This window comes from Microcaecilia unicolor, chromosome 1 (assembly GCF_901765095.1).
Source record: "Microcaecilia unicolor chromosome 1, aMicUni1.1, whole genome shotgun sequence".
NCBI lineage: Eukaryota > Metazoa > Chordata > Amphibia > Gymnophiona > Siphonopidae > Microcaecilia > Microcaecilia unicolor.
The window spans coordinates 760,426,972-760,452,151 of record NC_044031.1 but is presented as its reverse complement, the minus strand read 5'-3'; the positions used below and the strand labels follow the sequence as shown (position 1 = coordinate 760,452,151).

Sequence of the window (25,180 nt, the reverse complement as noted above, 5' to 3'; positions counted from 1 at the left end):
AAAAGGCACTGGATCTCCTGGCATTGAAGGCCACCTTCTTTAGGACAGAGGAAAATGCTTCCGTGACTGTTACTGTGCCAGTCTAGGGAAGAGGGGACGGGACATCAACTTGGCCAAACCCTGTTCACTCTAAGGCCAGACCTCGGGACATCCAGTCAGTCAGGTTTTTCAGGAAGCCCACACTAAATATGCATTAGATTTGCATACAATGGAGGGAGTACATACACATTTATCTCATGCATATTTATTATGGATATCTTGAAAACCAGAATGGCTTGGTGTGACCAGAGGACTGGGTTGGGAACTTCTGCTTTAAGCTGAGTTTTTCATCTTTCTTTTCTCAATTTGAGTCCTCATGTGTATGTAAGGTTCAGTTGCAGTATTCTCTTGCTAATAAAAACAATTTTTTTTTTTTTTTACTAAAAATGACATGATGGAGTTTGAAACTGGAACGGCTTCTCAGTTAAATATCCTAATGTGAGGTATCCACTTTGAGTTTTGGTACAAATAGTGCCTTGGTTTCCAGCAAAAAGAGTTGATGGAACTCAGCTGCGGAAAATAGATGTCCTGCTGCTACTGACCTAAATTATAGACAGTTCATTTACAAAAAGGGCTGCTTTAATTTCGTACTGCTGGGAAAAGGCCCTCTGTATAGTTTCCAAGCCAGTGGCAGCATTGAAGAACTCCGATAAAAACAACGGGACACCAGAATGCAAAATAAACCTACTTTTGTGCAGTTGCCTCTGATCTAAACAGGACACACACAGAGCTGAGAGTTTGGGGAAAGTCTGTCAATATGATTGTGTTGGGATCTACTTGTTTATCCTAGTGGAGGGCCCCTGATAACATCTTACAATATGGATATGGCGCCAAAAGCCGGTATATCAAACGAATAAACAGAACTGCGCAAGTTTTTTCTGTGAAACCTAGTCCAAAACTCAAGATTCTGGACACCAAATAGAAAGCCCTAATCTGAACAGGTTCAGCCTGAAAGCAAATGCCCTGCCAAGGCTATTTGGGTCGCCTGGGGAGAACCTTTTGTGGGTTTCTAGATCTAGCCAACACTGACAGTCTAAGGGCTGGACACTGCAATCCTCTGGTTCAAAGACTTAATGAGACCCCAGGAAGGTGTGAGATACAGGAGTGCTCAATCGCACCCGACCGACCGCTCGTGCCCTACTCTGCTCACTGCAGGACACAGATCATGGGCGGGGAGTGATTTCTGTACCCCCATCTCCCCGGGACGGCCCTGGTGAGATATGAACAGCTTTCAAGATCAGTGTGTGTTTTCAGAAGAGGATGTAACTTAGCTTGGAGTCACCCAGGATCCCAAGATGTCATCCTCAGGTTCAGATATTTTAAACACAAATCCAGAAAATAAAATTTTCCATCCCTTTCAAACTGGTTTTCTACATAGCAGTAGGTTACCAGCGACACTTCCCTTCTATGTTCACAATTTTACAGCAGACAAAATAATCCTGATGGCCCAGCTGTGATTAATGGAAATCATTATGCAGGGTGTCAACATTCTTCCAACCCCGCCCCCCCCCCCCCCCCGCCTCCCACCAAGAGACATCAACAGTGGAAACATGACTGAAGTGTTAGAACATGTCACCGTTTTCACAGTGAAAATGTGTTTATACCAAATAATTCAAACTGGGTTGAAGTGGACTTTGGGTTGGGCCAGTGTGTCAGGATGAATTTCATGATCTGGCCTTGCAGTATCTCTTTCACGTGTTATTTCGTGCATCAGCAGCTGCAAAGCATTTGCCAGCTTCAGAAGATGGTCTAGACTTTCTACGGCCCTGTTCTTTGCCCTGAGATCTTCGAAAGGATCCTCTCTACCCAACTTGTCTGTTGATTACTTCTTATATGATGTTTAATAATGACGGCTCCCATAGAACTTGGAGCAGGTCCCCTAGTAAATCCAATTGCCAAGCTCACAGAGGAGACATCTTGACCAACTTGCATGGAGAAATCCCAGACAGGCCCCTTGGCTGCACTTTATGGAAAGCTTCTCCTGTGAAAACTCACTAGGCCCTTCTGCTTTTCTTCTGGCTCCTCTGTTGGCACCTCAGATTTCTTCTCCAGTTCTCCCAGACTTTTTATTTCCTGCAGGGCATCGGTAGCTTGCCTGAGCTCCTGCACGGCTTCCCTCAGCAGCAGTCCAGCGTTTCCCTCCGATCCCTTCCCCTCCTGGTTCTGCACCAGTCCTCCGTCCAAGACCTTCTGCAGTAGCAGCTCTGTTTTCTCCTGCCCACTGGCTAGTTTAATTTCCACCCTGTGCAGGTGGTGTTTTCTCAGGTCTAAAAGCTGCCCTTGCTTTCCTTCCTTGGTGTTACTGGATTCAGAAAGAAGGTCTCCTATAGAGGAACGTCGAGGTTTGGGAAAGTCAGAATGGATTACATTTGATGCCGAGAACTTTCCTGTCTGTTTGCACGATTTGCTTGTTTTCTCTTTATCGTCTTTATTGCCAGAAGACAGTACCTGTTGCTCCTCGCTAGCTAACTCTATCTCCTTTTCCCGGTCAGCCTCCTTTCTATTGTCTTCCTTGGTTTGTAGCTGATCCTTAAGAGAAGTGCTCTCTTTGCTGTGATCTGCAGTTTCATCTTCTGTTGCAGCAACCTGGGCACTTGAGACCTGATCTGTGACTTCTAGATAACTCTGGCTGGAATGGACTCCATCGGCCTGGATTTTCAATCTCTCTGATAAAATTTTTGGTGGAGGGGCAGGAGGTTTTGTTGCATCTTTGGCAGGGGTATCACCGGTGCTGATTACCGAGGCTTTCGGTTCTTTGATGAGCTCAGGCTCCGAAGACGACTCCTCCCACTTCACTTTGAGTTTGTCTGATAAGATCTTTGGGGGAGGAACTGGAGTCCCATCACCGGCTTTCAGTTCTTCCATGAGCTCAGGCTCTGAAGACGTCTCCTCCCACTTCACTTTGAGTTTGTCTGATAAGATCTTTGGGGGAGGAGCTGGAGTTCCATCACTGTTCTTGGTATTTGCCTCTGTAAGGTCTTCCTTGCTGCTTCTGTTACTCGAACCTGCACATTCTTCATCAACTTTCTCAACATCTTCCTTGGAGCCAAATTTGTCTTTCCAAGCGTTCTCTTTAAGAGCTTTAGATGGAGGAGCTGGAGCTTGAGGATGGACTTCAGATATACTACCATTGCCCAAGTGCGATGACTCCAAAGCAGGTGAATCATTTGGCTTTACAGGGGGCATTGGAGGCTTTGGAGCTTCCTTAGGTAAAACATCTGCAATTTCATTGGCAACGGGGGCAAAGTTTACAGCACCGGTATCCACCAGATCAAGATCTAGTCTCATTATCCCATCTGAAGCAGTATTGGCCACCTAAAACAGAAAAGAACAATATTACCAGCATGTAGAAGAACGTTTTTTAATAGGAAAACAGTACAATAAACCTCTTCTAATTACTTAGAGCATTAATCCCAAACACTAGACAATTAAAACTCTACATGAACTAAACAAATCAGAACGCTCACAATCAACTGTTCCCAACGCTACGAATGAAAGCATGCAATCCTTGCTCTACTACCTCATCTCTAATACCGGATACGAACTTGACACAGCTAATTAACCTATTGTTATTACTACTACTATTTAGCATTTCTATAGCGCTACAAGGCATACGCAGCGCTGCACAAACATAGAAGAAAGACAGTCCCTGCTCAAAGAGCTTACAATCTAATAGACAAAAAATAAAGTAATCAAATCAATTAATGTGTACAGGAAGGAGGAGAGGAGGGTAGGTGGAGGCGAGTGGTTACAAGTGGTTATGAGTCAAAAGCAATGTTAAAGAGGTGGGCTTTCAGTCTAGATTTAAAGGTGGCCAAGGATGGGGCAAGACGTAGGGGCTCAGGAAGTTTATTCCAGGCGTAGGGTGCAGCGAGACAGAAGGCACGAAGTCTGGAGTTGGCAGTAGTGGAGAAGGGAACAGATAAGAAGGATTTATCCATGGAGCGGATATAATTCAGGAACGTCAATTTAACACCACTATGTATGTGTCTTCCCTTTAATGCAATACTACTTGTAATTTCTTTCCGGAAATGGCGATCGCCATTACGGTATAATGTAAGCCACATTAAGCCTGCAAACTGGTGGGAAAATGTGGGATACAAATGCAACAAATAAAAAAATTTTAAAAAATCATCCAACTAATGAAATACTTCAATGCATCATGTTTATGTTTATTACTACTGGATTCTCTCTAATAATTATGCCCCCCCCCCCCCCACACGACACAGACACACAGCATCTAAAATCCAAATTTTTATTCCCCCTATAATTGCCCATCCCCAACCATAATGAAGCTACAAAGCAGTAAATTTAAAACAAATCAGCGAAAATAGTTCTTCACTCAACATGTAATTAAACTCTGGAATTCATTGCCACAGAATGTGGGAAAAGTAGTTAGCTTAGCGGGGTTTACAAAAAGGTTTGGATAACTTCCTAAAAGAAAAGTCCATAAGTCATTATTAAGATGGATTTGGGTTAAATCCACTGCTTATTTATAGGATAACCAGCATAAAATGTATTGTACTGTTTTGGGTTCTTGCCAGGTACTTGTAACCTGGATTAGCCAGTGTTGTAAACAGGATTCTGGGCTTGATGGACCTTCGGTCTGTCCCAGTATGACAACACTTACGTACTTAACCAGGGTGACAACTCTGTAGGACAGCATTTTGCTAGACCAGAGCACTACATCAATGACTTGAAAAAAATAAAAGGAAATTTAAAAACTATCCAAGAACATAAATCCTTTGAAGTTAAAATTATAAAATATTTTGACACCCATCAGATGGTACTTAACAAAGGTCTTGGTTTCCTATCACATTTCAAACCATAAAATTCTACTGCTATGTCACCGTCTGATCACCCATCCATCTCTCCCTGTTTCTCACAACCCCCTCCCCCAAATTTCCAAGTGAGACTAACTGGAATACTTTTATGTTTCACTGATATATTCTGATATATGTCATGATTTGCTCATTTCTGAATTTCTGACCTGAAGAAGGGTTACCTTCGAAAGCTAATCAAAATGTATACTAACACGGTTACCCTGCCACTTTACCTACGTAACTTTACAAAACCATTAGGCTAAAATATTTTGTCTCGCACACTTTCTGCCAGTTCTTAGCTTTCTGCGTTGTTATGTCAGAGCTGCCAAATTACAAGTCTCCTGAGGCCAGAGTTTCCCCGTTGGCTGAACTCTGCTAAAGGCTCAAAACACGAGACTGTATCTGCTTTCCAAGATCCTGCCTTCAGGGTGATGTCAGCTAAAATGAAGCAGGAGAACTGGGAGAGGCAGTCTGACAGGCTTTTACTAATCACCCAGCACAGGCAGTAACAATGAATTTAGGCAGGGTCCCCAGTCCCAGACACTGAGGCCCAGATGCATCAACCAAACGTTAAAAAATAAGAAACGTAAAAGTGCTTAACGATTTTTAAAAAATGAGGAATGCACTACAAAAACACTCCAGAAATGTTCGGATCGGTATTGCAAAGTAGGATGTATCACAGAATCGTTAAACCCCTCGTTAATCAGCGCCTAAAGCATGCGCAGAGCAGCCAAGCGTTATGCTGGCTGCTCTGCACATGCCACAAAGGCCCAGCTGTCAAAACAAACAAAAAAAACCCCCCACAAACACTTGTGTTTCGGGAGGGGGCAAGGGTGCTCGTCATGAGCGTCCTGTATGGACGCCTTGCCCCCCCCCCCCCACGCTGCTCCCTGCTTCCCCCCCCCCCGCACGAAAAAACTCAAATTTTAGCAGCCCCACGTCAGAGGAGGGCGGGCCCAGGAAGAAAGAAGGGACGTCTGAGGAGGCCTTCTGACTCGCCGATCAGCTGTTCTTGCCCGTGCAGCAGAGGTGAGAGGCGCTGCACGGGCCGGTAAGGCAAAGGGGGGGGGGGGCGGCGGGGGCGGGACCGGAGCATGGCAGGAGGCGGAGCTAGTGTGGGAGAATACACAGGAAGGGAGGAGGGCCGGCCCGGGGCTGGGGCTGCTAAAATTTGAGTTTTTTCGTGCGGGGGGGGGGGGGGGGGGGGAGCGGGGGGGGGGGGGGGGGGGGCAAGGCGTCCATACAGGACGCTCATGACGAGTGCCTTTGCCCCCTCCCGATCCTTTTTTTTTTTTCATTTTTGGTTCTGAGGGAGAGGGGAGCAGCGGCGACCTGGGGCGTCAATAAAGAACGCCCCTGACGTGTTTTCGCCCCCCCCCCCCCCCAGTTATTTTTTTTTAATGGACTTTTGTAAACTTCTAGCAGACAGACAGCCCTAACGAGAGGTACGAGATTTCACGGTGTTTTCCTGCGTTAAATGAATCGGAAAAGGTTAGTGCATGTCATTTCAATGGGATTTGTAGAAGAATTGCTCATCTGCATTCAGTTTTCGTTAGCTGCTACTGTCGTCGGAAAATAGGCTTTAGTGCATGGAAAGGATAGGAAATTCTTCCTTGAGGGCTCATTTAACGATGAAAACGTTTAGTGCATCTGGACCTGAGCAGGACTGAGAGGATCGGCTTTCTGCTGAAGAGTACCAATCCCAGAGGTCACTGCTGGGTCCGAGGATGTTTAGTACATGGTTTCACCTCTGAACTGCTGACTACGACTGCTTGCTAGCGCCACCGTTTCGAAAGACAATTCAAAATCAGAAGATTTTCAGCTCTCTATTCCCCATTCTTGGAGTCAAAATATGGAACTCTCTACTCAGGGGCAAAGCCAGACACCCAATTTTGGGTGGGCCTGGGCCCAAGATGGGTGGGCAGAAGAACTCTGCCTTGTCCAACAAGTGATTTGGTCTCTCCCTCGCTCGCCTGCATGCCATATGGTCTCTGAAATATCCCCCTCCCCTGCATACCTTGTAAATAGCAGATTTTCACCTGCAGCGAGCAGCAGCTAATACACACTGCTCATGTTGGCCCCACAGCCTTCCCTGTGATGCAACTTCCTGTTTCCGCATAGGCAGGAACTTCGGCGTAGCCAGACACCCAATTTTTTGTGGGCCTGGGCCCAGAATGGGTGGGCAGAAGAACTTTGCCCTGTCCCACAAGTGATTTGGTCTCTCCCTCTCTTGCCTGCATGCTATTTTGGTCTCGCAAACATCCTCCCTCCCTCGCGTGCAGTAACTAATGCACACTGCTCATGTTTGCCCCACAGCCTTCCCTGTGATGCAACTTCCTGTTTCCGCATAGGTGGGAATACATCAGAGGGAAGGCTGTGGGGCCAGTGCAGGCAGTATGTATCAGCCGCTGCTCACTGCAGGCTAAGATCTGCTACTTAAAAGGTATGCAGGCAGGACAGTTGTTGGGAGTTTTCGGCTAGTGGGGCTTGGGGATCCCTGCCAGCCACTCTCTCTACTTATTCCCATCAGAACAGAAAACAGCTACCCCAACTTCAGGAAGAGGCTAAAAACCTTTCTCTTCCCCAAGATTGCTTCATAATAATCCATTGACTTCTATCTCCTAGTATCATCCATTATCCTTTCCTATAATGGTTTGGTCTCATGCATTACACCAATGGTCTCTAATTGTTCTCATACCTCACACTATCGCAGGGGCGTAGCCAGCCTTCGGTGGGAGAGGGGTCCAGAGCCCGGGGGGAGGGGGCACATTTTAGCCCTCCCCCCGGCGCCGCCCCCCCACCGCCAACATTGCCGCCCCCCCCTCCCGCCGCCGCTGCCGCCTACCTTTACTTTTGCTGGCGGGGGATCCCACTCCCCGCCAGCCGACGTCTTCTTCTTAGTCGCTTCCCGCTCTTCAATTTGTTTGCTGACGTCCTGCACGTTGTACGTGCAGGACGTCAGACTCAGAGAACAGGACGTCAGCAAACAAATTGAAGTGCAGGAAGGACTGAGAAGACGTCGGCTGGCGGGGAGTGGGATCCCCCTGCCAGCAAAAGTAAAGGTAGGCGGCGGCGGGGGCGGGTTCGCCGGGAGGGGGGGTCCTGGGGTGAATCTGCGGGGGCCCCGGCCCCCTCAGGCCCCACGTAGCTACGCCACTGCACTATCGGCTTTTGTCTCACCAAGAATGTAAACTGCACTGAACCCTGGAAAGGGGATACTAGTGGTATAAAAGAATTGATTTGATTTGAAAGGGAACCAGAAACACAGTGGAGTTGCAGAGCCAGAATACAGATTTATGGGGTGCCCAATCGAATTACAGACTGGTCCGCGTTTAGGGTTTCTAAACGGATCAACAGCAACCCTGAACGGAAGGCCTTGGACCAATTCCCAGCTGTGGAAGTATCTTCTGAATAGTTTGAAGACAAGATTTAAATGTGAATAGGATATAGTCCTTAATTCGTGCAACCCACCATTCAAATCTGTTTTAATCTGGGACAAATTTTATATTCACTAGATCACACAGATGTGCAGGCAATGAGGCCATATCAAACAAGACCAATTCAACCCTGGATATCATAGGATTGACAAACATTTCCATTTGAGTGCTATGAACCGCTAGAATAAGACCAATATTAAGGTACAAGGTTAGATAATTTTGTTTTTATCAAGCTCTTCCTCAAAATATACCCAAGAGCTATCTAGGGGCTTTTTTAGGGCTTTGGCATTAGCTGATATTAAGCTTTATTTATTTATCTATTTATACCCCACATTTTCCCACCTTTTTGCAGGCTCAATGTGGCTTACAGAGTACAGACATGATAACGTCGTTAATTGATTTAAAAACAGTCGATCATAAGCAGAGGTGAAAGAGGATTTAGATGGAAGGTATTAGGTAAGGTCGTGTGAGAGGTGTACATAAAAGCATGAAAACCTCAGTTGTTCAGAGCTGCCAAGGCACCCAAGTTCTAGGACAGAGACTTTTAGGCCAATCTTGGTTTTAAGTTTACTTCCTAAAGCATTGTGGGATTTGTAGCCCCTAAGTCTACACATTGAAATCAGTACTGCAGGTCCCACAATGCACCAGGATGGGGGTTGCCTGAAAATCCAGGACTGGCCTAAATTTTGACTCCTGGAACTGGGCACTTCAGCAACTCAAACTGTATTTCTCACCAACCTTCTGCTTCAGTTTCACTGGGGGGCGGGGGGGGGGGGGGTTGGGGGGCGATTGGCGGATTGATATTTCATCACATTGACAGATGTTAGCAATGTGCAGCGTTGGGTCTCTTGAAAGATCTGAAAATTTCTTCTGTGGATCTTTAGCTATGGTTCCCCCCCACACCCCCCTCCAGCAGACAAGATTTCAGATTTCTCTAGATGGGCACCGATGTGTCTACACGTGAGGGTCTCTCCGTCACCACCTCTCCCGAGGGCAGGAGATGTTGGAGAATGTCCTCTCACCATTGTTAGAAGCCGAACGAATGTCAGACTTAGATGCAGCCTTCTAATGATCTGGCTGGTTAAGTAAATTCTAAAAATATCTGAAGGGACAACAGGAGCCTTCACTGTCCAAACCTTGGATCTAAGCCTCTAATCTGTCAGTTAAGTACATAAGTACATAAGTAATGCCATACTGGGAAAAGACCAACGGTCCATCGAGCCCAGCATCTTGTCCACGACAGCGGCCAATCCAGGCCAAGGGCACCTGGCAAGCTACCCAAACGTACAAACATTCTATACATGTTATTCCTGGAATTTTGGATTTTTCCAAGTCCGTTTAGTAGCGGTTTATGGACTTGTCCTTTAGGAAACCGTCCAACCCCTTTTTAAATTCTGCTAAGCTAACCGCCTTCACCACATTTTCCGGCAATGAATTCCAGAGTTTAATTACACGTTGGGTGAAGAAACATTTTCTCCGATTTGTTTTACATTTACTACACTGTAGTTTCATCGCATGCCCCCTAGTCCTAGTATTTTTGGAAAGCGTGAACAGACGCTTCACATCCACCTGTTCCACTCCACTCATTATTTTATATACCTCTATCATGTCTCCCCTCAGCCGTCTCTTCTCCAAGCTGAATAGCCCTAGCCTCCTTAGTCTTTCTTCATAGGGAAGTCGTCCCATCCCCGCTATCATTTTAGTCGCCCTTCGCTGCACCTTTTCCAATTCTACTATATCTACATTAATGACACATGTCTGTGCTGGGCAGCAGCCACAGGCTTTCATTAGGTTGATGGTCACTGTGAGTTACGTTCTTGTTATAAGTTTCCCCAAATTTGAGGTCTCTAACTGCAATAGTTGCAGATGTAGACCCCCTTTTCTGAAGCAGTACTTAATGGTGGCATTGCAAAACAAAAACATATCAGTGTTGTAGAGCACAATTTTCTCTTTCAGATGATACTGTTCACAAGCTGATTCAGGCAGACACTTTTTTAATAATTGGCTTTGAACTTTGGTACATTTTACCATTTGCGCTGACAGTGCCAACTTTGAAGAGATCCTGCATGGCGGTTATAGAAGCTGGTTAGTTGCAAATCTGGCAGTATTATGTCCAGCACAAGCATAATGCTTGTTCAAAATTTCAAGTCCGTATTTTTGTTTGCATGGAAGTTGTTGCGGTCTGAATATTAGTCCAAATATGTTCCGATGAGTCGCGACCAATTTTGATGCACACTTTGAGTCAACTTGTTTGACTGGATTTTGCATCCATAATGTTAAAATGTATTTCATCGGAATTAGCATCAAAAACTGTACAGGATTTGAATTTTTTAGCCATTCTTATAAATGTGTTTGGATTTTATTAGACCCCAAAAATGGCATTTTGGTAAATGTCGCACACTCATGGACTGACAACCTTTCAGAAAAAGGGGTCTAGATCTTCAACTATTGCAGTTAGAGACCTCAAATTTTGGGAAACTTCGTTTAACACCTGACTCGTGCAACAGATAAAATTTGAACAAAATTGGAGACATGATGGTGGGAAGGTTTAGACTACTTGGCATGGAATTACCCCTTTGTCTCTAGTGTCTGTTATTTGACTCTGTGGGTGGTTTCCCTTGACCCTTGAATGCTGAGTGGCACAGTCCTGTGTATTCCTAAGTGGTTTCCATTAATCCTAGTGCTGTGTAGGACAGCCTTGTGTATTCCTATAGGTGGCTTCCCTTTTCCTTTGGGTGTTGTGTGGCACAGCCTAGTGTATTTGTGTGCTGTATGGTACAGCCTAGTGTGTTCCTATGGAGCTTCGCTCCTATAAAGTCTGTGTCCCATCTGTCCTTGGCTTTCTCTTCCCCTGGTCATAGCCTGTACCTGCCAGCTTCTTGTCTGTCACCCTTCCCTTGTGTCTAGCTAGCGCTGTGTGTGTTGCATGTGCTCCAGCCCCTCCTGGGACCCCTCATTGTTCTTTTTCCCTTCCCTAGTGTGTGACTCGGTTCCAGATTGGCCATGAGGCCCATACGCTTGGAATCTGTACAAGTGGGTTCCCGTTCGGCCGTGAGGCCCGCCTGAGTGGTCTATCTCCCTTTTCTGCTGGTGCTGGTTGAGTGTCCTGAGTGTGCGGAGCTTTGTGGCTGTGGGTTTGCGTAGCGCCTGTTTGGTCCACCCTAGGCCTTGGCCAAGATCCTTCCTAAGCCTCGGCCTAGGCTCAAGGGCTCACAGATGGATTAACAGTTCTTTTCAGCATTCCATTACTTTCTTAGCACAGTTCCTGCAAAATCTGAATTTCCTAATGTGCCTGCAGACCCAGGAAGCCTACAGCCTTATCATTTAGAAAAGGAGTGGCCCAATCATTAAGAGAGGTGGGCTCGAAACTAAGAAGCAGCTGGGGCTTTATGTGACTTTGGGAAAGTCGCTTTGTCTCCCATTTCTTCAGGTACCTGCTCTGATTGGAAACTCATGGGGGCAGGGACTCAAGCTATCTAAAAACCAAAAAGGCTGAAAGCTGCTTTGAACATCATTTGGAAAGACAGGTGAAAATCCAAAACTTACACTGGACCTACATGCAGCCATGTCCGGGAGTGAAATATTAGCGAGCAACATTTCATTCCACATAGATGTTTTCAGAGGAGAGAGATTAAATGAAGATGGCCATAAATTTACAATTCACTTCTATCTGTAAGCAGAGTTTTTGTTTCCAAAAACCCTCAAAGTTTAAAAGCAACTGAATTCTAAAAATCACTCTTTTTTTTAAAGAATTTGACTTCCATATTTCAGAATTTTTACTTCCAAAAATTACATTTTAAGTGATCTAATGAGCACAAAGAAGTCAGCGTCTTGTCCAGGGTGACATTGTGGCAAAGCTAGGCGCAGAACTGAGGCACAGCCAGGATTAGAACCAAGACAGTATCCGGATAGTGGCTGCTATTGAATATCTGGTTAGAGTGATGAGATGCCAGCACCACTCGGTAGAGGCAATATTCAGCCACTATCCGGAGAACTTGTTTGGAATGGATAGCACTTAACACAGCTTTAGTACTGTTATAAATTATCCGGATAGAAGCACTGAAAAGTGCTGCTACCTGGATAACTCTGTTCTGAGCCCCTGCCCCACCCTGGTGCTATTCGGATAGTGCTACGGACGATTGAAATGATTCTCAGTGGCACTATCCTGATACTGGTGTGATGGTTTTGCAAATGATATTCAGTGGTCGGATAGTGCTTCCGTGGTTTGCAATGATATTCAGTGGTCGGATAGTGCTTCAGTGGTTTGTAATGATATTCAGTGGTCGGATAGTGCTTCCGTGGTTTGTAATGATATTCAGTGGTCGGATAGTGCTTCCGTGGTTTGCAATGATATTCAGTGGTCGGATAGTGCTTCCGTGGTTTGCAATGATATTCAGTGGCGAGATACTGCCACTGAGCATCTGTCACAGCAGGACTTAAACCCAGATATGTTCTTTTAATATTGAACCTAATATGAATACTTGACATTAAAAGAGAATTGAAGTTCAAACTTTATCTGCCCTGTAAGAATAAGAACAATTGACGTGCTATAGGTTTTTTTTTGTTTTTTTTAATGTTTCAACAATTTTATTGATGATTCAATATAAACAACGACCAACCATCACAGTATACCACAAAAAAGATCATCAAGTTTTAACATTTCTCCCCAAACCCCCCTCTCATCCCACCTCCCCAAACTCAAAAACAACCGGAAAGTACTGCAAGCCAAAAAACTTACTACACCATAAGATTAAAAAAAAATAAGGATGTAGCATCTCAGATACCTTTGGCCAGTACTATAACATCGCCCTAACCCCCCATCATTTGTTTGTTTTTAAATTAACCTCCTCTTCATCTGTCTTTACCCTCAGAATGCATATTTTTACTATGTCATATTCACTCCCCTTTAAACAGTCCAATTAATCTCAAGGTGGGGGTAATTATTTCACATAGCCTACACTCTACACTTGTCTGACTACAAAGGGCCTGCACCAGCTCCACTTGATTCAGAATACTGCAGCAAGACTCATAGAAGGTTGCAAGCGACGTGACCACATCACACCGTTTTTGCAAAAACTTCACTGGCTATCAGTACAATACAGGGCTAAATTTAAAACTCTATGTCTGATCTTCAAGGCCCTGAAAGGAAATGGCCCCGAGTATCTGAAGAACAGGATGATCCTCCACATACCGCCAAGGACACTAAGGTCCTCCCAAGGTCTTTCACTAACTACACCCTCTCCAAAAGACATTACACGATGTGATACCTGCAAGCGAGCCTTCTCTGGAGTAGCCCCAAAGCTCTGGAATGGACTCCCTGAAAGGCTTTGCTTATCACAAGACTATTTCTACTTCAAGAAGCAGGTGAAAGCTTGGCTCTTCAACCAAGCCTTTAATGGAAGAAGCTGGAGGAGTGGCCTAGTGGTTAGGGTGGTGGACTTTGGTCCTGGGGAACTGAGGAACTGAGTTTGATTCCCACTTCAGGCACAGACTCTGGGCAAGTCACTTAACCCTCCATTGCCACATTGAGCCTGCCATGAGTGGGAAAGTGCATTGTATAAATGTAACAAAAATAAAATAGATACTATTGGAGATTCTACATGGAATGTTGCTACTATTGGAGATTCTACATGGAATGTTGCTATTCCACTAGCAACATTCCATGTAGAAGGCTGTGCAGGCTTCTGTTTCTGTGAGTCTGACGTCCTGCACGTACGCCATATTGGTGATCTGCAAGGGCCGACTTCTACATGGAATGTTGCTAGTGGAATAGCAACATTCCATGTAGAATCTCAAATAGTAGCAACAGTGGAGGAGTGGCCTAGTGGTTAGGGTGGTGGACTTTGGTCTTGAGGAACTGAGTTGGATTCCCGCTTCAGGCACAGGCAGCTCCTTGTGACTCTGGGCAAGTCACTTAACCCTCCATTGCCCCATGTAAGCCGCATTGAGCCTGCCATGAGTGGGAAAGCGCAGGGTACAAATGTAACAAAAAAAAAAAAGTAAATGACACCAGCTGCACATATTATAACAGGACATGTTTATCCACTCCTACCCTAGCCGAGATAATGTTCAAGCACCTTTCTGACCTCATTTGCAACTCTCTTTAACTAGTCCCTTATCTTCTTACTCCTGTTACTCTATCTTATCTATCCATATGTTCCATCTTTGCTTATACCCTACGCCGTCTATGAAAATGTTCTATTACATATTGTGTTGAAATTGTAAGCAGTACGCTGTGCCATACTTTGCATCGTTGTCTGAATTACTGCTGTAATTGTCTGTTTCTCATGTTTGACTTATTGTTGTTGTACACCGTCTTGAGTGAACTCCTTCAAAACGGTGATTCACTGAAATCGTCATTGGTCTTTCCCTTTAATCATTTTATTAAAACTTTTTAAATTTTTCCTTTTTTAATAAACTATATTATATAACATAATAGAAATGTGTAAAGCTTATTCAATAGGCTATGTCTTGGTTTGAAAACAGTCACTGCTGAGGTCTGGATAGAACAGAGTAATTTGCTATTAGTTGCTGGGTTTTTTTTGTGGCTATATTCACTCAGCAGGATGTAAAAGCCTGGGCTAAAAATAATGTTTTCATTTGTTCCCTAAAAGTGTAAATGTTTCCATTAACCTTGTCTCTATTTGCAGTCTGTTTCGTTCAGCTAGTGCTGCTACCGAAAAAGATCCATTACAGCTTTGCCTTACTTGATGGAATATGCAATGCACAAGTCTCTTCTACCAGAAGACATCAAACTAGTTTAAAAATCACCATCACAATGCACAATATACCAGAATCAACTACTTAATACACCAAGCACCTGGCAGTCACTGCAGCATACCTCCTGGCCAGGGCTTTTTTTGAGGGGGGACTCGGGGGTACTGAGTACCGGCACCTTTTCCATTGTCTGCTAAAATTGACCCATGGTCCCCAAGTTTTAATGAACGATCTCAGGCTCTAAACACCAATTCTGCCTTGTCATAGATTCTGTGACTGATTGCAGGGGGCCTGGCTATTGTGGGGTGGGTCACTCAGTGATCACCCCGCCTCTGAAGGGTGGCCTAGCATTTGAGTACCGGCATCTTTTTTGCTAGAAAAAACACACTGCTCCTGGTGATGCACATTGGAAAGAATAATCCAAATCATAGTTACCTGATGCTAGGGTCCACCTTGGGGGTCAGCACTCAAGATAAAACTAAGTAGTGTTGTAAATAATACACTGAAATCTTCTGCTCAGTGTGTGGCAGTGGTCAAAAAAGCTAGGAATTATTAGGAAAGGGATGGTGAATAAGACCGAAAATTCTATAATGCCTCTATATCGCTCCATGGTGCAACCGCACCTTACATAGTAACATAGTAAATGACAGCAGAAAAAGACCTGCATGGTCCATCCAGTCTGCCCAACAAGACAAACTCATATGTGCTACTTTTTGTGTATACCCTACTTTGATTTGTACCTGTCCTCTTCAGGGCACAGACCGTATAAGTCTGCCCAGCACTATCCCCGCCTCCCAACCACCAGCCCCGCCTCCCACCACTGGCTCTGGCACAGACCGTATAAGTCTGCTCAGCACCATCTCCGGCTCTGCCACCCAATCTCGGCTAAGCTCCTTAGGATCCATTCCTTCTGAACAGGATTCCTTTATGTTTATCCCACGCGTGTTTGAATTCTGTTACCGTTTTCATTTCCACCACCTCCCGCGGGAGGGCATTCCAAGCATCCACTACTCTCTCCGTGAAAAAATACTTCCTGACATTTTTCTGAGTCTGCCCCCCTTCAATCTCATTTCTTGTCCTCTCGTTCTACCGCCTTCCCACCTCCGGAAAAGGTTCGTTTGCGGATTAATACTTTTCAAATATTTGAACGTCTGTATCATATCACCCCTGTTTCTCCTTTCTTCCAGAGTATACATGTTCAGGTCATCAAGTCTCTCCTCATACGTCTTGTAACGCAAATCCCTTACCATTCTCATAGCTTTTCTTTGCACCGCTTCAATTCTTTTTACATCCTTCGCAAGGTTCGGCCTCCAAAACTGAACACAATACTCCAGGTGGGGCCTCACCAACGTCTTATACAGGGGCATTAAAACCCCCTTTCTTCTGCTGGTCACTCCTCTCTCTATACAGCCTAACAACCTTCTAGCTATGGCCACCGCCTTGTCACACTGTTTCGTCGCCTTCAGATCCTCAGATACTATCACCCCAAGATCCCTCTCCCCGTCCGTACCTATCAGATTCTCCCCGCCTAACACATACATCTCCCGAGGGTTTCTATTCCCTAAGTGCATCACTTTGCATTTCTTCGCATTGAATTTTAATTGCCAAACCTCAGACCATTCTTCTAGCTTCCTCAGTATTGCGTTCAGTTCTGGTCGCTGTATCTCAAAAAAGATATAGCAGAATCAGAAAAGGTTCAAATAAGAGCGACCAAAATGATAAAGGGGATGGAACTCCTCTCGTATGAGGAAAGGCTAAAGAGGTTAGGGCTCTTCAGCTTAGAAAAGAGAAGGATGAGGTCTATAAAATCCTGAGTGGTGTAGAACGACCAGAAGTAAATCAATTGTTTTACTCATTCCAAAAGTACAAAGACTAAGGGACACTCAAGGAAGTTTCATGGCATTACTTTTACAACAAATAGAAGAAAATATGTTTTCACTCAATGAATAGTTAAGCTCTGGAACTCTTTGCTGGAGGATGTACATAAGAACATAAGAGTAGCCATACTGGGTCAGACCAATGGCCAATCTAGTCCAGTATCCTGTTTCCAGCAGTGGCCAAGCCAGGTCACAAGTACCTGGCAGAAACCCAAATCGTTGCAACACTCCAGACTACAAATCCCAGGGCAAGCAGTGGCTTCCCCATGGCTGTCTCAATAACAGACTATGAACTTTTCCCCCAGGAATTTGTCCAAACCTTTTTTTTTTATTTGCATGAAGTCTTTATTAACAGAGGACACATTTGTCCAATAGCTCAAGACATATTGAGCCTCACAATCCGGCTCACAGCATCCTAACACAAGTCACAGTTAACAGTTTGATCAACAAAAAACACTATGAACCTCCCATGACGGACTAATTGGACCCAGCATATTCTACAGGTTTACTGCTTTAACTATGCAAGAATAAACATTCCAAAACTTCAGTTTTTATTAAACTTTTACCCTTCCCCTTGTCCAAACCTTTTTTAAACCCAGATACGCTAACCGCGTTAACCACCTCTTCCAGCAAAGAGTTCCAGAGATTAACTATTCACTGAGTGAAAAAGTATTTCCTCCTATTTGTTTTAAAAGTATTTCCATGTAACTTCCTTGAGTGTCCCCTAGTCTTTATACTTTTGGAACAAGTGAAAAATCGATTTACTTTTAGTTGTACTACACCATTCAGGATTTTGAAGCGCTCAATCATACCTTCCCTCATCCATCTCTTTTTCAAGCTGAATAGCCCTAACCTTTTTAGCCTATAGTATCAGTGGTTAGCGTATCTGGGTTTTAAAACGTTCCTGGAGGAAAAATCCATAGTCTATTATTGAGATGGACATTGGGGAAGCCACTGCTTGCCCTGAGATTTGTAGCATGGAATGTTGCTACTCTTTGGGTTTCTGCCAGGTACTTGTGACCTGGATTGGCCACTGCTGGAAACAGGATACTGGACTAGATTGGCCATTGGTCTGACCCAGTATGGCTGTTCTTCTGTTCACACCCAGACCCCCCAACCCGTCTTTATCTGCCTAGGAAAATTACAAACCTTCGACCTACTGCAGCCTATTTTATTCATATTTATTTATTTGGATTTTACTCACACTTTTTTCAGTAGTAGCTCAATCTGAGTTACATTCAGGTACACAGGGTATTTCCCTGTTCTTGGAGGGCTAGATGACTTGCCCCAGATCACAAGGAGCAGCAGTGGGATTTCAACTGGGAGCTCCTGGATGTCAAGCTTAGTGCTTTAACCACTAGGCAACTCCTTCATAGCCAATGTATTGACACTGTATCTATCTTCTGCTATTATAGATATGTATTTGGGAACATTAATCTACACCTCTTCTACAAAATCCATAACTGGGAAAAAGCTGAATGTATCAGCATAAAACTGATTTTCAAAACCACCCACACTAGGTAGCAAGCTTCAAATGGAAGACAAACATAAGTTGAAAAGCAGAGTGCCAAGCCAAGGAGAGCCACGGTTTAAAGAGGACAGCTGGTAGATAAAGACTCTTACTCAAAGCTAACTAACATTTCTAAAGCGCTACTAGGGTTACGCAGCGCTGTACAATTTAAACATAGAAGGACAGTCCCTGCTCAAAGAGCTTACAATCTAAAAGACAAGAGAACAATTTAAAGACAAGTGAACAATCTAGAGGACGAGTGAACAGTTAATCTGATAGGGTGGATAGATTGGGCCATTTCATATTTCTAGAGCGGTTAGGCGCCGAAGGCAGCATTGAAAAGGTGAGTTTTAAGCAGAGATTTGAAGATGGGTAGGGAGGGGGCATGGCGTATGGGTAAAGGAAGATTGTTCCAGGCATAGGGTGAGGCAAGGCAGAATGAGCGGAGCCTGGAGTTGGCAGTAGTGGAGAAGGGTACTGAGAGAAGGGCTTTGTCCTGTGAGCGGAGGTTGCGGGAGGGAACATAGGGGGAGATGAGGGTGGAGAGGTAGTGAGGAGCCGCAGACTGAGTGCATTTGTAGGTAAGGAGGAGGAGCTTGAATTGTATGCGATATCTGATCGGAAGCCAAAGAAGTGATTTGAGGAGAGGGGTGATATGAGTATATCGGTTTTGGCGGAATATAAGACGTGCAGCAGCGTTCTGAACGGATTGAAGGGGGGGATAGGTGGCCGAGTGGGAGGCCGGTGAGGAGTAAGTTGCAGTAATCAAGGCGAGAGGTAATGAGAGCGTGGACGAGAGTTCTGGTGGTATGCTCAGAGGAAAGGGCGAATTTTGCTGATGTTGAAGAGGAAGAAGCGACAGGTCTTGGCAGTCTGTTGGATATGCGCAGAGAAGGAGAGGGAGGAGTCGAAGATGACTCCGAGGTTGCGGGCAGATGGGACGGGGAGGATGAGGGTGTTATCAACAGAGATAGAGAGTGGAGGAAGAGGAGAGGTGGGTTTAGGAGGAAAGACGAGGAGCTCGGTCTTGGACATGTTCAGCTTCAGGTGGACATCCATGCCGCAATGTCGGATAAACAGGCCGATACCTTGGCCTGTCTCCTTCCAGTTGAAAATAAAGTAATCCACTTAAGGACTGTACCAGCCAGTTCCATACATTCCAAACTACCTCCAAAGTGACCTGCCCTTTCATACATGCTCTCTGTGGTAGAGCTGGAACTAGAAATGAGCCCGGGCAGATAAAACGACTCCTCAGAGACACACAGAGAGTCCCGGACAGAGCTGGAACTAGATCTGAGGACCAGGCAAATACAATGACTCCCCAGGGACACTCAGAGAGTCTGTAGCAGAGCTGGAACTAGAACTGAGGCCCAGCACATAAAACAACTCCCCAGAGCCACACAGAGAGTTTGTGGGAGAGCTGGAACTAGATCTGAGGCCCAGCACATAAAACAACTCCCCAGAGCCACACAGAGAGTTTGTGGGAGAGCTGGAACTAGATCTGAGGCCCAGGCAAATAAAATGACTCCTCAGGGACACACAGAGAGTCCATGGCAGAGTTGGAACTAGGCCTAGCAGATAAAATGACTCCCCAGAGACACACAGAGAGTCTGTGGCAGAGCCAGGATCAAAAAGTATGAATGTTGTTAAAGATTTCTATGGTTGGGAAATATTATTTATCTCTGATTATGATGGTTAAATTTCCAAAACGTAATAAAAAGAGTTGGAAAAAAAATCAGGAGCTTTGAAAACTCAGAACCCACTTTCTGTTTCCTGATTCTTAGAGGCTGGAAGATATTCTAAACACTGACGTAGACACACAGGCAAGCTCTTACCTCCTTCAGATGAATTCGGGTTGGGGGCCTGCGCCCTTGGCCGACCTTTACCCTGTCACGGGTTACATGTTCCAAAGCAAGACTCTTGTCCACTGTGACCTGTAAATACAAAGTTGGGATTTTTTTTAGCTATTCACTGCTGCAGTTTGTTCCAAACCACCCAGGAGCATAAACTAAAGGTAGGGAAGATGAATGAAGGAAACGTGACACTGCAAGAAAACAAGAGAAAGAAAAAAAAATAGAAGAGGAAAACCTGGAGTGTAAGTTAATGATGAAAAGATAACATGCCGGAAGAAAGAACGGACGCTTCATCCAAAGTCAGAACGTCGGGGGGAGGGGGGGGGGGGCTGCTGCGACCCTCGGGAAAGAAAGGGAACTGCTCAACCACAGATCTGTGCCTTTAGTAGGGAAATGCAGTTATTAAAATGAGACTGACAACACTGGTGACAATGTCATTTTGCTGGGTTGTTCCCATTCCAAATCCATGCAAAACACCTTCACCAATCTCATGCACGCTAAACCAGTGGCGTGGCCATGGGTGGGCCAGGGCCCACCCTATTTGGACTCTGGCGCACCCAAAACTGTGCACTCTTGCTATGGCTTGCAGAGGTCCTCAAACCCCGTCAGCTGAAGATTTCCTCCTTCTCAGGCAGCATTTGTCTCGAGCTGAAACCAACAGCAGCCCCTCTTCACATGCTTAGTTTTCACGCATGCACAGCCTGCTGGCCGTGGCATCAGCTCAAGGAAAGTGCTGCTGGCTTGTTTGGAAGAGTGCTGTCTGTGAACAGGAGGGGATGACAAACCCCGCCTGCTGAAGATTTCCTCCTGCTCAGGTATTTAATATTGTGGGCTTGCAGGTGGAGGGATGGTTGAAGAGCAGAGAGGGGCTAGGGACGGGGGGGGGGGGGGGGGGAGGGCATGAATTCCATACCCACCCACCTTGGACTCAGGCCCACCCAAAATTGGCTGTCTGGCTACGCCCCTGCGCTAAACAAATCAATACACACCACACTGCAGAAAAGAAACAAAACAAGAAAAAACAATAAAATAAAAACAAATGAAAAAAGACTAACGTATGAAGGAGATTTCTGTAGATCTACTGTGTCCATATTGTGGCAATATTCAGTTGGCAGCAGTCACCATGACCACTGTGGACCCGAAACCACAAATCAACAAGATTATATATATAATGCTTACTGAGCAGTTAATAAATTGTATTCAAAAATACGGAGGAAAAAGCCTCAAGAAGCTCCCGGCTAAATGCCGCGGGAGCAGGGCTGCTTCGTCATTGGCAAAAAACCTCCGTTGGATAAGAATACAAAACTGTAACAGTACTCAAAATTAATTATTTACAATTCCTTTAAAGAGAATTAGAACTTCAAGCAGCTCATTGTACTTAGCTGAACACTTTTCGCCCTCCGTCCGCTAGCATTTCGTCTAGCTGTGTCAGGGTCAGACAGTCATTATTTCAACGTTGATCATGATTGATTAAACTTAGGAAGGAGCCAGGTACTGACTCTGAATATTTACTTTTGACCAAAGTATTTTCTTTTTCCTGTCACCCACTTTGTGAAATCAACACCTTCTGAGCAATCTTATGAAAAGTTTAAGGCAGGTTTAAAAATCCACCTTTTCCAACATGGGCAGGAAGACTGAACTAGATCCTGCAGTGCCTGCTAGATTCTATCTGTTAATGCTGTGGTACAAAGTTTTTAAAACTAAGTGGAAAAGACTATGGAGATTAGTTGATAAAATGTGCTTTTTTAATATTTTTATTTTGCCTAACACTAACCTACAATTCCTCCTTTAAACCCCAATCTTTAAGTTCCCAAAGCACAAAGCAAAATAGTGTTCACTTACCAGAGAAATGTCCTCTTCTCTCAGAACTTCTCAGAAAGAAAGTTCAGTGGGACCTTTTCCTCTTTATGTAGTTTTGAATCTAATGTCATTGGTACTACACCTAAAAGCAAAATGGTCAGCGCCATTGACCTTTTATGGGACCCCAAGGTATAATAAGTACATGGGGAGCTAATGGTATTAGACTGGGTTCAAGGTGCTGGTGGATACTGCAGAACTCGCTTGCAGATTACCTTGACAGGGAGGAGAACTGGGGAAATTTCAAACATTACAAAGTGGGTGCAGTGAAGTTCGTTAATGTGCCGTTTGAGGTCTGTGTCGTTTGTTTGCAATAAAAGAATTTAAGCATAACATAAAAAGGTGTGTGTGGGGGGGGGGGGGCAGTTTTTGCTGTGCAGCACCACTAAACTTTGAAATACTCAATAGTTTGTCTCTTCCCTGATGTGGGAAGAGAAACTCCGACCTCAGTCAGACCATGAGCTCCAGCTGAGTAAAGTAGAAACCACTGTTTCTGTCTCACAGTTTCTGTACCTGTATTTTGCAAGCTGTTGTCACATCGGCACTGTTCTGATTCTGGTAGCAGTAAATACAAATGGGTCAATATTCAAAGCGATTAACTAGCCAGAAACAGCTCCTGCCCAGTTAAATTACCAGTTCAGGGCTAACCACTAACTTTCAGCAGCACTTAACTGGTTAGGACCACCAAACATAGCGTCGAATTAGAAAAGGTGCAGAGAAGGGCGACGAAAATGATAAAGGGGATGGGACAACTTCCCTACGAGGAAAGGCTAAAGCGGCTAGGGCTCTTCAGCTTGGAGAAAAGGCGGCTGAGGTGAGATATGATAGAGGTCAATAAAATAGTGAGTGGAGTTGAACGGGTACATAAGTACATAAGTAATGCCATACTGGGAAAAGACCAAGGGTCCATCGAGCCCAGCATCTTGTCCACGACAGCGGCCAATCCAGGCCAAGGGCACCTGGCAAGCTTCCCAAACGTACAAACATTCTACACATGTTATTCCTGGGATTTTGGATTTTTCCAAGTCCGTTTAGTAGCGGTTTATGGACTTGTCCTTTAGGAAACCGTCCAACCCCTTTTTAAACTCTGCTAAGCTAACCACCTTCACCACATTTTCCGGCAATGAATTCCAGAGTTTAATTACACGTTGGGTGAAGAAAAATTTTCTCCGATTTGTTTTAAATTTACTACACTGTAGTTTAATCGCATGCCCCCTAGTCCTAGTATTTTTGGAAAGCGTGAACAGACGCTTCACATCCACCTGTTCCACTCCACTCATTATTTTATATACCTCTATCATGTCTCCCCTCAGCCGTCTCTTCTCCAAGCTGAATAGCCCTAGCCTCCTTAGTCTTTCTTCATGGGGAAGTCGTCCCATCCCCGCTATCATTTTAGTCGCCCTTCGCTGCACCTTTTCCAATTCTACTATATCTTTCTTGAGATGCGGCGACCAGAATTGAACACAATACTGTTTTCCATACCTTTCCTAATAATACCCAACATTCTATTCGCTTTCCTAGCCGCAGCAGATGTGAAGCGTCTGTTCACGCTTTCCAAAAATACTAGGACTAGGGGCATGCGATGAAGCTACAATGTAGTAAATTTAAAACGAATCAGAGAATAGTTTTCTTCACTCAACGTGTAATTAAACTCTGGAATTCATTGCCAGAGAATGTGGTAAAGGCGGTTAGCTTAGCGGAGTTTAAAAAAGGTTTGGACAGCTTCCTAAAGGATCTGGATTGGCCACTGTTGGAAACAGGATGCTGGGCTTGATGGACCTTTGGTCTTGTTCCAGTATGGCAACATAAGTACATAAGAATTGCCATACTGGGAAAGGCCAAAGGTCCATCAAGCCCAGCATCCTGTTTCCAACAGTAGCCAATCCAGGTCACAAATACCCGGCAAGATCCCAAAAATGTACAAAACATTTTATACTGCTTATCCCAGAAATAGTGGATTTTCCCCAAGTCCATTTAATAACGGTCTATGGACTTTTCCTTTAGGAAGCCGTCCAAACCTTCTTTTTTAAACTCCGCTAAGCTAACCGCCTTTACCACATTCTCTGGCAACGAATTCCAGAGTTTAATTACAAGTTGAGTGAAGAAACATTTTCTCCGATTCGTTTTAAATTTACTACATTGTAGCTTCATCGCATGCCCCCTAGTATTTTTGGAAAGCATGAATAGACGGTTCACATCTACCCGTTCAACTCCACTCATTATTTTACACTTATGTACTTATGCCCATCTGCCTGAGAAGGATGGAACCTAGCAGCAATCTTGGTCAGGACACCTCCACTTCCAAACCCACCAGAGACCTCACAGATTAAAATAACATGTTTTCCTTACCTCATCAAAGACTCTGTTTTTCCCTTTGCTAATTCCTTCATTGAGTGCCTTTATCCAACCTTCCTTTTCTTCAGGACTTTTTGCCTGAAATTTTATGTTTTGTACCTGCAATGAGAGGTGGGAATTGTGTTTCCAGTGGAATAAATGAAAAGGTTACACATAAGCACAACATTTTTCCATCTGTGAAAGCTTGATATTAAATTACAATCAAACACTTGGGAATCCATGCATTGGCTTCCAGCTCACTCAGAACAACTTGGTCTGCAATTAAGAGGGGAATTATTTTCCTCTATTTTTGTATCACCTCACAGTGAAAGATGGTGGAAGGTACTAACTATAATTCTCCCCACAACCCAACTAAACTAAGCTGGACCTCGAGGCTGGTCTTTAAAGCGGAAATTTTATAGGGAAAGGGAACTGGGACTTGACATGCCGCCTTTCTGTGGTTTTTGCAACCTACATTCAAAGCGGTTTACATATATTCAGGCACTTATTTTGTACCAAGGGCAATGGAGGGTTAAGTGACTTGCCCAGAGTCACAAGGAGCTGCAGTGGGAATCAAACCCAGTTCCCCAGAATCAGAGTCCACTGCACTAACCACTAGGCTACGCCTCCACTCATTCCACCAATAAGAGCCAACCGCATCAGTGATGTCACAATGGCTTGATTGCCCGATACTTGGCTCACTTCTGATATTGTGATGTCATAAGGGAAAGGG

The 25,180-nt window shown here is 44.7% G+C and overlaps 1 protein-coding gene across 3 annotated transcripts in view; it reads right to left on the bottom strand.

The window, feature by feature from the left end:
- Positions 1-1,711: 1,711 nt before the first annotated feature.
- Positions 1,712-25,180, bottom strand: part of PLEKHO2 (pleckstrin homology domain containing O2) — an 85,440-nt gene continuing 61,971 nt past the window's right edge. For 2 of the 3 annotated variants that reach the window (XM_030189753.1, XM_030189754.1), the window contains exons 4-6: positions 24,463-24,567; positions 20,239-20,337; positions 1,712-3,354 (exon numbers count right to left, since the gene is read on the bottom strand). In XM_030189753.1, the coding sequence (XP_030045613.1) occupies positions 2,005-3,354; positions 20,239-20,337; positions 24,463-24,567 (1,554 nt within the window). In that variant the 3' untranslated portion in view covers positions 1,712-2,004. The remainder of the gene's footprint in view (positions 3,355-20,238; positions 20,338-24,462; positions 24,568-25,180) is intronic. The other variant, XM_030189755.1, reaches the window with a different exon arrangement.